Source organism: Garra rufa, chromosome 1 (genome assembly GCF_049309525.1).
Source record: "Garra rufa chromosome 1, GarRuf1.0, whole genome shotgun sequence".
NCBI classification, from domain to species: domain Eukaryota; kingdom Metazoa; phylum Chordata; class Actinopteri; order Cypriniformes; family Cyprinidae; genus Garra; species Garra rufa.
In genome coordinates this window covers 50840364-50853389 of record NC_133361.1, presented here as the reverse complement: position 1 = coordinate 50853389, position 13026 = coordinate 50840364, and the positions used below count along the sequence as shown (strand labels likewise).

General features: G+C 38.3%; 2 protein-coding genes across 3 annotated transcripts; both read right to left on the bottom strand.

The window, feature by feature from the left end:
• Positions 1 to 551: 551 nt before the first annotated feature.
• Positions 552 to 4804, bottom strand: hoxb7a (homeobox B7a). Its single transcript, XM_073833504.1, has 2 exons — positions 4332 to 4804; positions 552 to 1341 (listed from the first exon to the last, which is right to left on the bottom strand). Exons 1-2 carry the CDS (start codon positions 4750 to 4752, stop codon positions 1082 to 1084), a joined length of 681 nt encoding a protein of 226 aa, XP_073689605.1. The 5' UTR covers positions 4753 to 4804; the 3' UTR covers positions 552 to 1081.
• A 1178-nt stretch (positions 4805 to 5982) lies between these two features.
• hoxb8a (homeobox B8a) lies at positions 5983 to 8758 on the bottom strand. 2 transcript variants are annotated; one of them, XM_073833502.1, is made up of 2 exons: positions 7876 to 8758; positions 5983 to 7127 (listed from the first exon to the last, which is right to left on the bottom strand). In XM_073833502.1, the coding sequence occupies exons 1-2, from the start codon at positions 8297 to 8299 to the stop codon at positions 6811 to 6813; spliced, it is 741 nt and encodes a 246-aa protein (XP_073689603.1). In that variant the 5' UTR covers positions 8300 to 8758; the 3' UTR covers positions 5983 to 6810. The 2 variants fall into 2 exon arrangements, with proteins under 2 accessions (XP_073689603.1, XP_073689604.1); XM_073833503.1 differs by having other exon boundaries at positions 5983 to 7124; positions 7876 to 8753.
• Positions 8759 to 13026: the final 4268 nt, after the last annotated feature.

The following is a 13026-nucleotide window of genomic DNA, read 5'->3' as shown; positions in this document are numbered from 1 at the left end:
AAATAATGTCAAACTATTAATAAAAACTTTTAGCATATTACTAACATTTTAGTAATATACCCATGCAAATGTTAATTTAAATAAAATAACTTATTTTGAGGATGTTCTAACCTAGTAGTGAACAGAAATTAACTAATAAAGAACAACCGTAAAACTAGACATACATATTTCCTTTGTACTTCTGTAGGTTAGTACATTATGTAAAACATTTAAAATATATATATATATATATATATTAGACATACATGCGAGGTTGCTTCTGTTTGTATTACTTTTCTATTATGCTTCTATTATTATTATACTGATTATTTTATTATTATTATTGTTGTTGTTGTTATATGAAACACCAGAGGGGATTTTCGAGCGGCTTTTTTGGGGCAATATTTAAAAAAGGCATGGGCCTTTATAAAATGTAAAAATAAATGCTCGTGGCATTATCACATTCAGGGATATTTAGCTCAATATTACTGTGATTTTAATTGGATTAGAAACGAAAAGCAAGCTAAAAACACAGAAAACAAAAATCCCCGAGAGTCAAAAACGTAAACATCTTGTAGTCAGCTGTACAGTTCGTTTATTTTATCACTTGCGCAAAATATAACAGAAAAAAATGCTTAAGCAGACAAAAATGTACACAATAGATACGCAATAGGGATATATCAAAATATGAAATCATTAAAAATAGCTTGCTCCCTTTTGTGTTTGACCCCACAACTGACTAGGCCGAACGAAACAGGTCACAAATGAGTCACAAATATAAGAAATATATGATCCAGTATTAATAACACTAATATTAATCCTACATATATAATTTAGGCTACTATACAGTAGGTGTATTACACGTAGAGAACTATATTAAAATGCGTTTTTAAAATTACTTGTATTACTGTATTTACTATAGCGTAGTCTAACACATTAACACCTCTAACACTAGTTACATAGGTAGACGACAGTGACACTTTACCTACAATATTGTAAGTAGCATGTCTTTTTTCCAATTCAGTGTATCCTGAAATAAAGCAGGTTGAATCGATAGTATAGTCTATAGTGTAGTCTATTTTTATGTCTTCCATTTGCGTGGCTACTCATCATCTTCCTCTTCCTCGTCGCCCCCGATTTGGTCAGCAGCAGGAGAGCAGCGGCCCATTGATTTGTTTTCTTTCTTCCATTTCATCCTTCTGTTTTGAAACCAGATTTTTATCTGGCGTTCGGTCAAGCACAGGGCGTGTGCAATCTCAATACGCCGCCTTCGTGACAGGTAACGGTTGAAGTGAAACTCTTTCTCCAACTCTAATGTTTGATATCGGGAATATGTCTGACGGCCTCTTTTCCGGTCCGCACCTGTGGAAATCCGAAAAGAGGATCAGAAAGCATAACAAATAAGAATATATGTATATCGACAACAGCAGTAAAGAATAACATGAATTGTTCCAATCTTTTTGGTTAGTTAGCCTAAAATAAAAACAGTTCTGCCTGGGTGTGAATGAAAACGAAATACTTATAATTCAATTAAAAATAATTTAAATATGACATAGCGATCGAAAACACGTTCATATTTCAGTTAAAAACGTTACACTTCGATGAGTGACTGGAAAACGAGAGATTCGGCATATTTGAGTATTTTCAGTAATATTACACTCTGGGGAAAAAGAATCATAAACGCGGATGCTGCTTCTTGTAGGTGTATTATTATCATCTTACCATTAACAAAGCGGCCAGTAATTATACAAACACATTTTCTGATATTGAGATTTGTGACTGTAAATATTTAGATACGACTTGTTAGCTTTTTGCAAGGGGGTGGGTGGAAAACTATCACATAAAAAGCAGTTATTAAATCCTGAATTTTCAAAACAGCGGCCAACAAACCTAAGGCTTGAGAGGCTTTGTAAATTATTTTTTTGTATTTGTATTGCTTACATTAAGGTCACAAACTGTAGTAAAAAAATAAAATAAAATAAAGCAAAACGAAACATACATATGCAATTTTAGCATGCGTTTGAACACTATTTAAACGTTAAGTTTTAACTTTATATTAAGGTTAAGACAACGGTAGCTAATCAAAAATTTGAAAGGTAATATATAAAATATAATATAATATAAATATAAAAGAGGAATGTAATTAAAAAGCAAAGTGACAGTACACAAATACCCCTTCACAAAGTAAATTCGCTGGCTCGCACACTCCCGTGGCTCTAATGGAGCCCTGGCGTTCAGACTTCCTTCTAAACATGACCAAAGTCAACAACATGATCTAGTTCCCTTACACATAAGCGCTGAAGTGTTCGTTTATCCATTTAGATAAAGAAGCCATCTACGTAAAGTATCCATCTTTTAGCTGCACGTTAAAGAGAAGAAATCTAACTAGACTTCCACAACCTTGCCCATGCACGGTCAGTGACTTTCTGCTGTCCCTGCGTTTCCGTTTTCAGCAGACTGTCGACAAATGGGGACTGCTTTGAGTTCGTGTGCTATTTGAACTTTTTTATTGCACTCTTCAGTTGTTTGTATCTTACTTCCGTCTTGTCGGCAACGCCGTGACACTTCTTGTTGATACTAGTCTAGGACAAACTGTGCAAAAGCATAAAGAATTTGAGTGAAAAGCAGAAGCAATGAGAGAAATCGAGAGAATGAAAAACAAGGTTGGCACTGAAATCTATAAAAATTATACAGCTGTTTCGTTCTATAAGAGGTATAAATTAAGTGCATAAATTACGTGTCCTTGCAGAACGAAACGCTTTTACACGAGTTAAAACAAGGAAGAGCATTGTACTCGGCCACTGTGCAGGGTCTCTGACGTACACAGGCTCCTGAATGATAGACATGGAAATAGAATTTCATCTGGTCAGTGTGTGAATGTGTCTGTCTGTGAATAGTGAAAGAGAAATAAAGCGAGGGACAGAGTCCATCTATGTGAAATATCAAACCAAAGCACGAAATCAACTGAAAAGGCAGCTGGCCTAGTAATAAAGACACAAAACGCAGTGGTGCAAGGCCCAGCATATGTGCCTGAAATGTTGAAATGTTAAAATGTACAGGAGCGAAAGGATTGTGATCTTGTGATTATATGTGTTGATGTCCTAAATGTTTGTTGTAAGGTCCGACTTCCTAATATGCATCTGTCTACACCAGTAAGACCAAATATGTGGCCTTCACATCAGACATGGCAGTGGACTAATTTAATCTTTTTAAAACCAATAAAGAATTAAAGTGCCTAAAATACAGTTTCCCCGTTTGAAAGAGGCTTGATCGTTTTTACAGTCGAAATTCGGTCTAATGAATGCGGATAATATTAAAGATAAAATATTTTAAAATTCCGCATTTCTCTATACAACGACAGTTAGATAGACTAACTACGACCAATGCATTATTTTTGAATGACATTGGCATTTCACACAAAACTACGACGCAGAACGAAAATGTACACACCAAAGGAGCGCAAGCACTATCTGCCAGTATATGTCAACAACTTTGCTAATGAGGTATCTGTTTCAAAACTATTTATGTTGTTGTATTTTTACACTGGAAGCTAACAAGAGAAGAGAAGAGAAGAGCGCCCCGGGTTGACAGTTGACTGATAGGAACGTCGGTGTTCTTGGGGAGTGTCTTGAGAGGCCGCAGAAAATCATTAAAAGAGAACTTGTCGACCTCCTTTTCAAATATGTCAGCCGGGACGTGTGGTGACTATGTGAGAAAAGTGCTATTGCTACGAAAAGTTGACGATTTGTTAAAAGCCATCGTTGAGCGAAAAATTAGTCGCGGAAGTGGCCGCAGATCTCGAGTCGTGTGTTTTGTGAAATTTCCAACACATGTGCGCGTGCACGCACGCAGGAACATAAATGAACAGCATATACATATATAAAACACACGTCCACGCACAGACACTGTTAAATTTCTGACAGTAATTTAAAACAAAGGTCCACCCAGCTGTAACATACCATGAAAATACAAGGCCCCGCCCTCTATATGGAAAATATGAGGATTTTCAACGCCAATGATTCCCAACATACTAACTTATAGATGGGTTTATGTGTACGCGCTTCAATATATGCAACTATGACACATAATCTCAGCGGGATATTGTATATTTGTTAAAGCTAAACATCGTTAATCAACCTCTCATATAGCCGCCCCCTCCCTGTTTTACAAAACACGAAGTACTACGTACTAAGGTGTCTTGAATTATGGCGACTAATTAGACATAAAAAAAGATCTGAGGAAAAGAACACTTTTTGAAATGACTTGGTCGCTCCCCTTAATTTGTCTCCCTCCCCCTCAGACAGACACAGATGCACACCCCTGTCCTTAAGAAACATTCAGTTTTCACAGACCTGTGCTCCTCATCCATGGATAGATTCGGAGGTTGTTTTCGTTGTTTTGATGGTAGCCCCTCTGCTCTTCTTTACTGCTTTGCGCTTTACAGAGATCGCCAGCGCTCACCATGGGTAGATTCGGATGGTCAAACAGAGAGCTATGCATGTTCAACGAAACAGCTCCCAGCTCATACGCAGTGGGGTACATGCCTTGAGTCTGGCTGGAAAGACTAGCGCCGTTAGTGTACATGCTCGAAAGGGAGACAGAAGATGTAGAGGAGACCGGTGCACCGGTAGAAGCTGAGCCGTAGCCGCTGGCCCGCTGCGAGCTGCACGAAAAGGCGCAAGAAGTTTGCTCGGGAAACACGCCTGTAGAGAAGGCTGAGCTCGCCACTTGGTATTTGGAAAATAACGCGTTTGCATAATACAATGAACTCATAATTTGAGAAGTGATTTATATGCCAAGAAGTTTTAGTGTCGGTTTTACGAGGTCCAATGATATATTACAGAATTACAGTCTAGATTTACACCAAAAATCACCCCTTTTTCCTCTGGGGCCACGTGATGGGCAGCACGTGATGAAATATCCTCCAATGGGTGCACGTCTTCCCAGAGCCCCGTCTAATGTGGAGAAGGGCTTCGCAGCTGACCATCCACATAAATTTGTTAAATTATTCACTTACAGCCAACGGTACCTACAGTCAACACAAACGCACAGGAGAACACACAAATCGATAGGCTATTGAGAAGGTTTCTGTAATCACCTAAATACGTGCGAAGCAATAAATAATTGCGGGCTGAACAAACTTATAAATGAGTTCAGGTTGTCCAGATTTAGGAACGTGCCTCCTGTTTGGGAGGCCACCACACAAATAACAAAAAACCTATTTATTTCTGTATTGATTTTCAACACTATGTCAGCGGTCCTACGCATACCCAGATCTCGTCACAGCATATTTGCAATGTCTGTACAGTGTGCCCGTGTCAAGAGCACGATGACTGGAGCCCTTACTAGTTTCTGCTTCAAAGCATCCCTATAGCCTGAACAGTCACCACCAACTAGCTATTTCCATGGCGACGGACTGGTTCAGTGCACCCCAAACTGTTTCCCTGTACATAGTTAGCAAACATGTTCACGCGAGAGCTCTGAATCTTGTCGTGGAACTTACACTCTGAATGTTTGAGAAGCCCACATACTCTTTGGACAGTAATTCACCTGACACGATGTGCTCCCATAACGCAAATACCCACATTTAACAAAGACCAGCAAGACGAAATTTCAGTTTTAGGAGATTTTCAATGCAGATTCACGATAATACACAGTCTGTTTCTGGCGTATTATTTCGTGTTGTGTTACAATGTTGGTCTGACTAAGTAGTTATGAGGGTGTTCAGTTGTGGTTTGACATACCGCCTCTTTTAGTTCACGTATCAACTATAAATCAAAAATCAGACCACACTATATGAATGTTCTGTGAGATTTACTAATTTATACACATTCATTTTAGCACTAGTTCATGTTTGTGCTGATACAGATTCTTTAAAATTTTGGCCTATGTTTTAACATGAACAAAATCTTGTCTGGTAACCTAAAAGTTAATGATTTGAAGCGGGCCTTGGAGCCGCACATTAGCGAGAAATGATGTCGAGGATGCATGGTGCCAGGGATTGTCGCTTGTAAACTTTATTGTGTCCACTTTCTGCCGGATTCCTCCAGTTTTAGACACTAGAATACAGTTAAGAATGACAACAAAACATATAGTCATTTAATGAACTACTTCAGTAAAGGTGAACGACAACAATTTGATTAATCGTAAACAATGGGTCACATGACATAATTTTCAAAATTCTTTTTTATTATGTTTATTCATTTTTATAATCCACTGTGCGCATGCTTACCCCATGAAAGGAAGACAACAAAAATACCATCGATTTAAGAAGAACCAAAGACGTGTAAAAAGAGATTCTACGGCATAAATAGGCAGTTTCATGTTGTTGGAAGTCATTAATTTCTACGTCATCATCATAACATATAAGTGAGAACAGTTAAAAGTGCACCATTTAACTTAAAAACTATACAGCTGCCAAGGTAATTGTTAATGACAATATCCTAACAATAGAAACTTAAGTTTCACGATAATTATTTCACAAAGAAAGGAGACTAGCTTTAACACTATCATACTCTCTGAACAACAGTTAAAAAGTAGAAATGCCTCTTGTCCTTCGTCTTCCTGAAGTTCTGTGGTCACCACATTAAGTTTATAGTCATTCGTCTAGTCCCAGTCATTTTTTTTCTGTTCCTTCCTCGAGTGAAAGATGTAACCACTCGACTTGATTAAAATGTCTCTGTGAGACAAACCTCCCATGCAAACAAAGTTATTCTCTTCATCATTGTCTGTTTTATTTCCCCTATTTATTCTTCGCCGTTTTGATTGACTGACACACGTACACACGCAAACACACACTCTCTCTCACACACACACACCATCGCATCCGCTCTACATTTGTTTTGCCTTGTCGCAGTCTTCGCCGGCTGGCTGTGTCCCGGATGCCTGTTCTTTCTCCCGTTTCTCCTTTTCGATCTGCTCTTGTTCAGACTTGCTGCTTGGAAACTTGTCCTTGTTGTTTTCTTTTTTCCATTTCATGCGACGGTTTTGAAACCAGATTTTGACTTGTCGTTCTGTCAGTCCCAAGGCGTGTGATACCTCAATCCGTCGCTTGCGCGTTAGGTAGGGATTGAAGAGAAACTCTTTCTCGAGTTCGAGCGTCTGATAGCGGCTGTAGGTCTGGCGGCCTCGCCTCCGTCCGGCAGCTACTGGCAATAAAGAAGTTGACCAGATGTTAGACAGAGCTCACAATACGCGCCAAATCATAATTTTACAATCAAGTTCAAACATATATGTGATCCAGCGTTCAACAAAGGAAACTTCAATGCGAAATGAACATCTACAGCGATACGTTATTAGTTTATGGGTAGGCTTTTAGTGTACCAAGGAGACTCCCCACAGCCTAACACAGTAATTAATATAAAAGCTCCGCCATTACAAATATAAGTACCACAACACTAACCCCACAGCAAACTCGTCAAAAAGCAGTCTGTACTGTTTTTACATGTTCAAAGGATTAGGCACAGCCATAAATGACATAATCATTGTGAAACGACCACCGTGTAGTGAAATAAAGTCAGGGCTCACTGTAAGTCGTTAAAGGCTGCAGTAAAACTTTGACCTGGGTGAGAAGTGAGAGATCAGCTGTAAGGCAAAGTCTCACACATGGAAACAGCAAGAAGAGAAGGGGCTTTTCTCTCGCCCTCTTCTTCCTCTCTCCCACTCTCCTGTCTTTCTATGGCAGGGTCATTAAACTGTAAAGTGATTCACAAGTTTTGAACACCATAAAACAATAAACACGGCTATTGTCCCCCCTCCTCTCGTGCACACAGGAAATGCAGTTCTAAGCCTAAATTGCACCGAGATTTTTTTTCCGTGTGGCTAACCCAGGTTTATGTCACTTCCACAAACACACACAACGCGAGCTGGCCAGCTTTTCTGTCTACCGAGGCTCACCTTGAGGTCGCATCCACGGGAACAGCTGTGTGGGCGACGGACTCTGTTCTGTGTTGTCCGTCTCGTCGCCGATGCCCCCCGCGGCGAGCTTGCAGTCGCTATACTGAACCAAGTCGGCGTCTTGAGCGCTGAAAAGTGTTTGCCTCTGGAGAGCATCATAACCGTAGAAGTTACCCGGCTCGCCGTGACAAGTTACTGCACAGGGACTCTGCTGGTAAGGAGCTGCGGAGAGCGTGGATGCGCCGTGGTGGTAAAACTCCTGAATCTGAGGGGCATGTTGGAAAGTGGCCCCGGTGCCTGGACCGTACACGACGGTGGGTCTCGTCCCTAGGTCCTGAGCAAATCCGCACTCGTAATAGTTTGGCCGCAGAGTGTCTCCACTTTTGTATTTAGTGAAGAGAGAGTTGACGAAATACGAGCTCATCTTTTGACGTTGTTGGTGGTGCTGATTTTGTTCAAGAGTTTGATGTCTGAATGTCTTTATATCAGCGCAGCAGCTACAGAGAGTTGTCAGTTTCACAGTTACTGAGGTAACAAACAATGCAGCAGCCAAGCCTTGATTTCCAACAACTGAGCGGTTTGCGTTTGTATACCTTTGTTAAAACAACTTATCTAAAGCTTCCATAGGCATGTTCCCACTGTAGAGTTCCAGCATCACAATTCCGGTGAAGGGTGCCAGTTCCCAACCAGTTTTCTATGATTTACTCGGCTGCAAATGAGAAGTTTCATATTTTGCTGTGTGTTTTAACGATCATTTGCATCTTCTATCGGATCCTCGTTCCACTGGCTTCTCGCATCCCTACACGGACACCGCTCTGCGCGATTCTGATATGAAGTGAGCGAGAGAATGAAAAAGAGAGAAAAAGAGAAAGCGAGGGAGAGAGAGAGCTGAGAGGGAGAGAGCGCGAGGGAGCAGGAGAGCGAAGGGGGGCCAAGGGAGAGAGAGGAGGGGAGAATATGCACATTAATATGTTCAAGCGGGTAAGTTAATGAGAAATCTGCCGCTTTGCATCAGATCAAGTGCATAGCCTCTGTCCCTCCCCCCACTCAACTTCTCCACTCCAAACCCCTTTGAAAGATTGATTTTTTGCATGTTCATCACAGACAACCTAAAGTGATGCATATTTAGTCGTTAATTTCCAAATCTCTAACGAGGTCGAGTCTCCTTTTTTTAAATGTCAGGGTCGAGGCGGCCAGTTTTAAAAGGTACACGATTTAATTGGCATCAGTTTAAACACATCCTATAAACCTTAAAAGCACGCTTAAACTTACAAAATCATCCTCTGCAGCGACCAATGCACGCGTATCGAAAATATGCGAGGTGGCATATTTAATATTCTGATTATTGTGTTTATATAAATATATTTGCAGAGATACGAGGATGTTGAAATGGACCTGCACGTCAGGTGTAATGGCAAATGTGGCTGTAAATGGTTTAACAAACTATAAAATGCAATAAACGCCCCTACTGTTTGTTGTTGACGTAGTGCATCAAAAAGCTGTTAGGTTTTTATGAGGTTCCACGACCGGTGCTATAAATGCTTCACTCCGGATTTTATCCATGCAGAAATAGTAAGTCCTTTAATTGTTATTTTTGGTTTGTTGTTGCCATTGTGTTTAGCACGAGTAAATCGGATTAACATTACCAAGAAAATCAGAGGGGTGAAAAGTACCGTGCATGGAATTTTCTAATGGTAAAAAAGCAAATATCAGTAAATAAATAAATTATACTTATTGAGTAAACAAACAATATATTTTAAATGTTTCTGGATTCGTATTGATTTGGGGGAAAAAATAGAATTATAATTACAAACTAATTATAGAATTATACAACGTTTCACATTTTCTAAAAATTATATTTTGTCATTTGTTATTTGTAACCAACAATATTTGTAAGCATACTTATACACTGAACAAAAATGCTCAGCTAACGCACATAAAAAGTTCTCTAGCTTGTTATTTTACAAATTGATTTGCGTCCATAATAAATTACTGCAATGTCTCTCCCAAAATCATCACCTCAATGTGACGAAATTTTTTTAAGCTTTTTGTTGACTATATAAATAATCATATGAAATATTTACACTTCAACACGTGTGTTATGTACAATGTAAGTGTTTTTATATTACGGGTTAATCTTAAACGGTAGTCACGCACATCTTGTTCTACACTTATTAAACGTTTGTCTCTCAACAAGGACAAGGAGTTCTCCAAGCGTGAATCTCTCCGTTTGACAAGTAATGATTCGGCTTTAGTCAAACCTAGAATTTCGCATGCTAAATTCTGATTTAAAACTAAGAATACAATGCATTTACGCATAACAGACATTCTGTTTTAAATATTTTCTGTAAATTGACTTTCCATTATATGAATATGTGGATATATAATGAATCTAATAATGAAATGAGTGTCAGAGAACGTCACACTACTGTATGTTTTTGTTTATGTTTATTTCTAATTTTTTTTTTGGTACATTTTCTATAGTTTCACTGCAATAGCAGTACAGTGATGTGTATTTTGTTGTCAATAAAACATTTCCTAACCAAATTTTGTGTAGTGACTTTATATCTTACGTAATCATATAATCGGGTCTTAATCATATTACCATTTAAAACAATCACTGAATTATCACATCTCAAAATGCTTGGGTCTCACATAAAATTGAGCAGATAATAAAGTACACTGATTCAATTTATTTAACAGGGCTGTAATAATTTCTAAAATCTGAAAATTTTTAATAATCTATTTGGTTAAGTTTAAATGTTAAAACAAAATTACATAAGTGTATTATTGATTATTATATATTGTGTATACATTTAAAAATACATTTACTACAGAAAAAAAGCAAAAAGGGTCTACTTGTTTCTCAGGATCTTTATCACATAGACTGAAGAATCCTCTGAAGTTAATGTTCTTCGTCTCTTTCAAAAGCTTCGCTGTAACAGAGAGAAATTGTGTGAACCTTACTTTAGTCAAGTGTAATACCGCACATGTCTGCAAATGTTTTGGCCCCAGTGTTTCCGGTTTTGGGGGTGGAGGGTGGCTAGCCAGTCACTTTTCCATGGAACAACATTGCCATCAAGCGGCAATTGTGTGTTACTCCATGAGCATACTCCGCTGTAATGAGACGGAAGTTCAAAAGCTAATGGTTCTATAAACAACGGACATAAAAACAGAATGAGCGAATTAACAGCTCAGTAAGTGCAAATTCAATGATGTTAAGTACTTATTTTCATTCTCTATAACAAGGAATCCATTTAAAACCGACCCTTGTAGGATCGAGTCTTGTGTGATTTTCATCATATCTAGAAAACTAATTTACATAGGGTTGGAACACTAACACTAATGCTAAACCGTAAAAAACAATGAAAGAAAGTTTTACTTCTGTCTTACTATTTTGTTTTAATTATTTTTAAGCTTAAGACTTAGAATAGGGGCTGATTTTAATGCACAACTACTACTATTACCACTATTAATAGTACCATCACAAAACCTACTACTGCTGCTGCTGCTACTACTACCAATCATTATAGGCTAATAATAATATGCTGATGCTAGCGGTACCTTTCTCGTAATATTTTAAATTGCATACACACTGTTAGAAAAAAAAATCCAGGCATAAATGCTTCCCTTTTTTATATTCCGGCTTCGTTCTTGTGCATCACCAGTATCACTGAATTACTACTAGTAATCATCATTACCATGCTCACTTTCTTTTTGCTACTTGTCAATATTGACAGGCCTTAAGCTTCTGACAACAGAGATCAATTATAGAAATTACAATTTTTTGTTTGAAAGAAAGAAAAAGATTTAGATTTCTATTTATTAGCTTAATTACATTATTATTTACATCATTTATAATGTAAATAGATATACACTACAACACCCAAACAAACCACGACATGAACATAATTCTTAACATGTTTTTGCTATTCATATATACAGTAAAGCAGCTATGATAAACGTAATGTCAAACTATAATTAATCAACTATAACGATATTTTACTTCTGGCTACATTTTAGGGAGTCTAGTTGTGAAATGTAATGTAATCGGTGGTTTTGTTTTTGAGAGAATGAAATATTTTTCTGTAGCAACCGGCCTTTGTATCACCAAGACACAATCGGATGTGTACCCACAAAATGGCGAAGTCGAGCCCGGTCCCAAAGGTTGTAAACAAATTAACGTTGGTCATCCCAGACGTCTCGCCAGAAATCCTTTTTGTGGCAGTTTATGGCCCGCTATAAGGGCTGTAGTGCGTTCGGAAATGGAACAAAGGGTGGGCGTCGATTGAATTGGACTCAGGGCTCTCATGTGGAAGTCCAGATCTCACCCATCCCGACCCCCTACTCTGTAAGGAATCTGGACGGCTAAAGAACAAACGCTGTACACAATAAACGACAAATGCGAGAAAGGGAAAGAAAAAAAAAAACAGACTCCCCCAACGGAGGCACAGTGTTTACGCAAATTATTTCGCCTTACAGTTATTAGAATCCTGAAACGTTTTTCACATTTTCCTCCATTTTTTCTCGCGTAGTGTTTGCTTTACAGCCATTTAGTTCTTAACCTTCAGAAATTTATACCCTATAAAGTTTTATTACAGTCATATTATTTTATTGCGGCACACCACATTGAATTTCTTTCTCTTTTTTATGACAGTCGACTTCCCATTTCCTCCGAACATCGAGCGTACATCCTTTCTGCAGTTTGTTTCCTTTCAAAACACCAAAATAAAGGGCGTTAATGGCGTGGCGGGACTCAAAATATCTTTTCAGCCCTAGAATCACCAGGACAGACTTATGCTGAATTAATATGTGACGAAGGCTAAAGTCGTACAAACATCTGTGAGCCAGGACAATTGGCAGTGTCTTCAAAAATATTTAATTGTTACAATCTGTTGAATGCAGAGCTATCTTCTTTCCTCATCCAAGTTGCAATTGCGTCAATTGCATAATAGGCAAGATCTTAGCTGTACAAATTTGAGGTCAAACAATTGTATTTTATTTTTTTTAAATATATTTTTTTATTCCTATAATACTGCATATGTCCATATTTACCATCGCATTTGACACTACACATTTTCTCTGCTAACAGTGGGCCTCGGGTCTTACATTACTAGAACCTCAGAGTCTAAAACATTTAGACTTACCTTA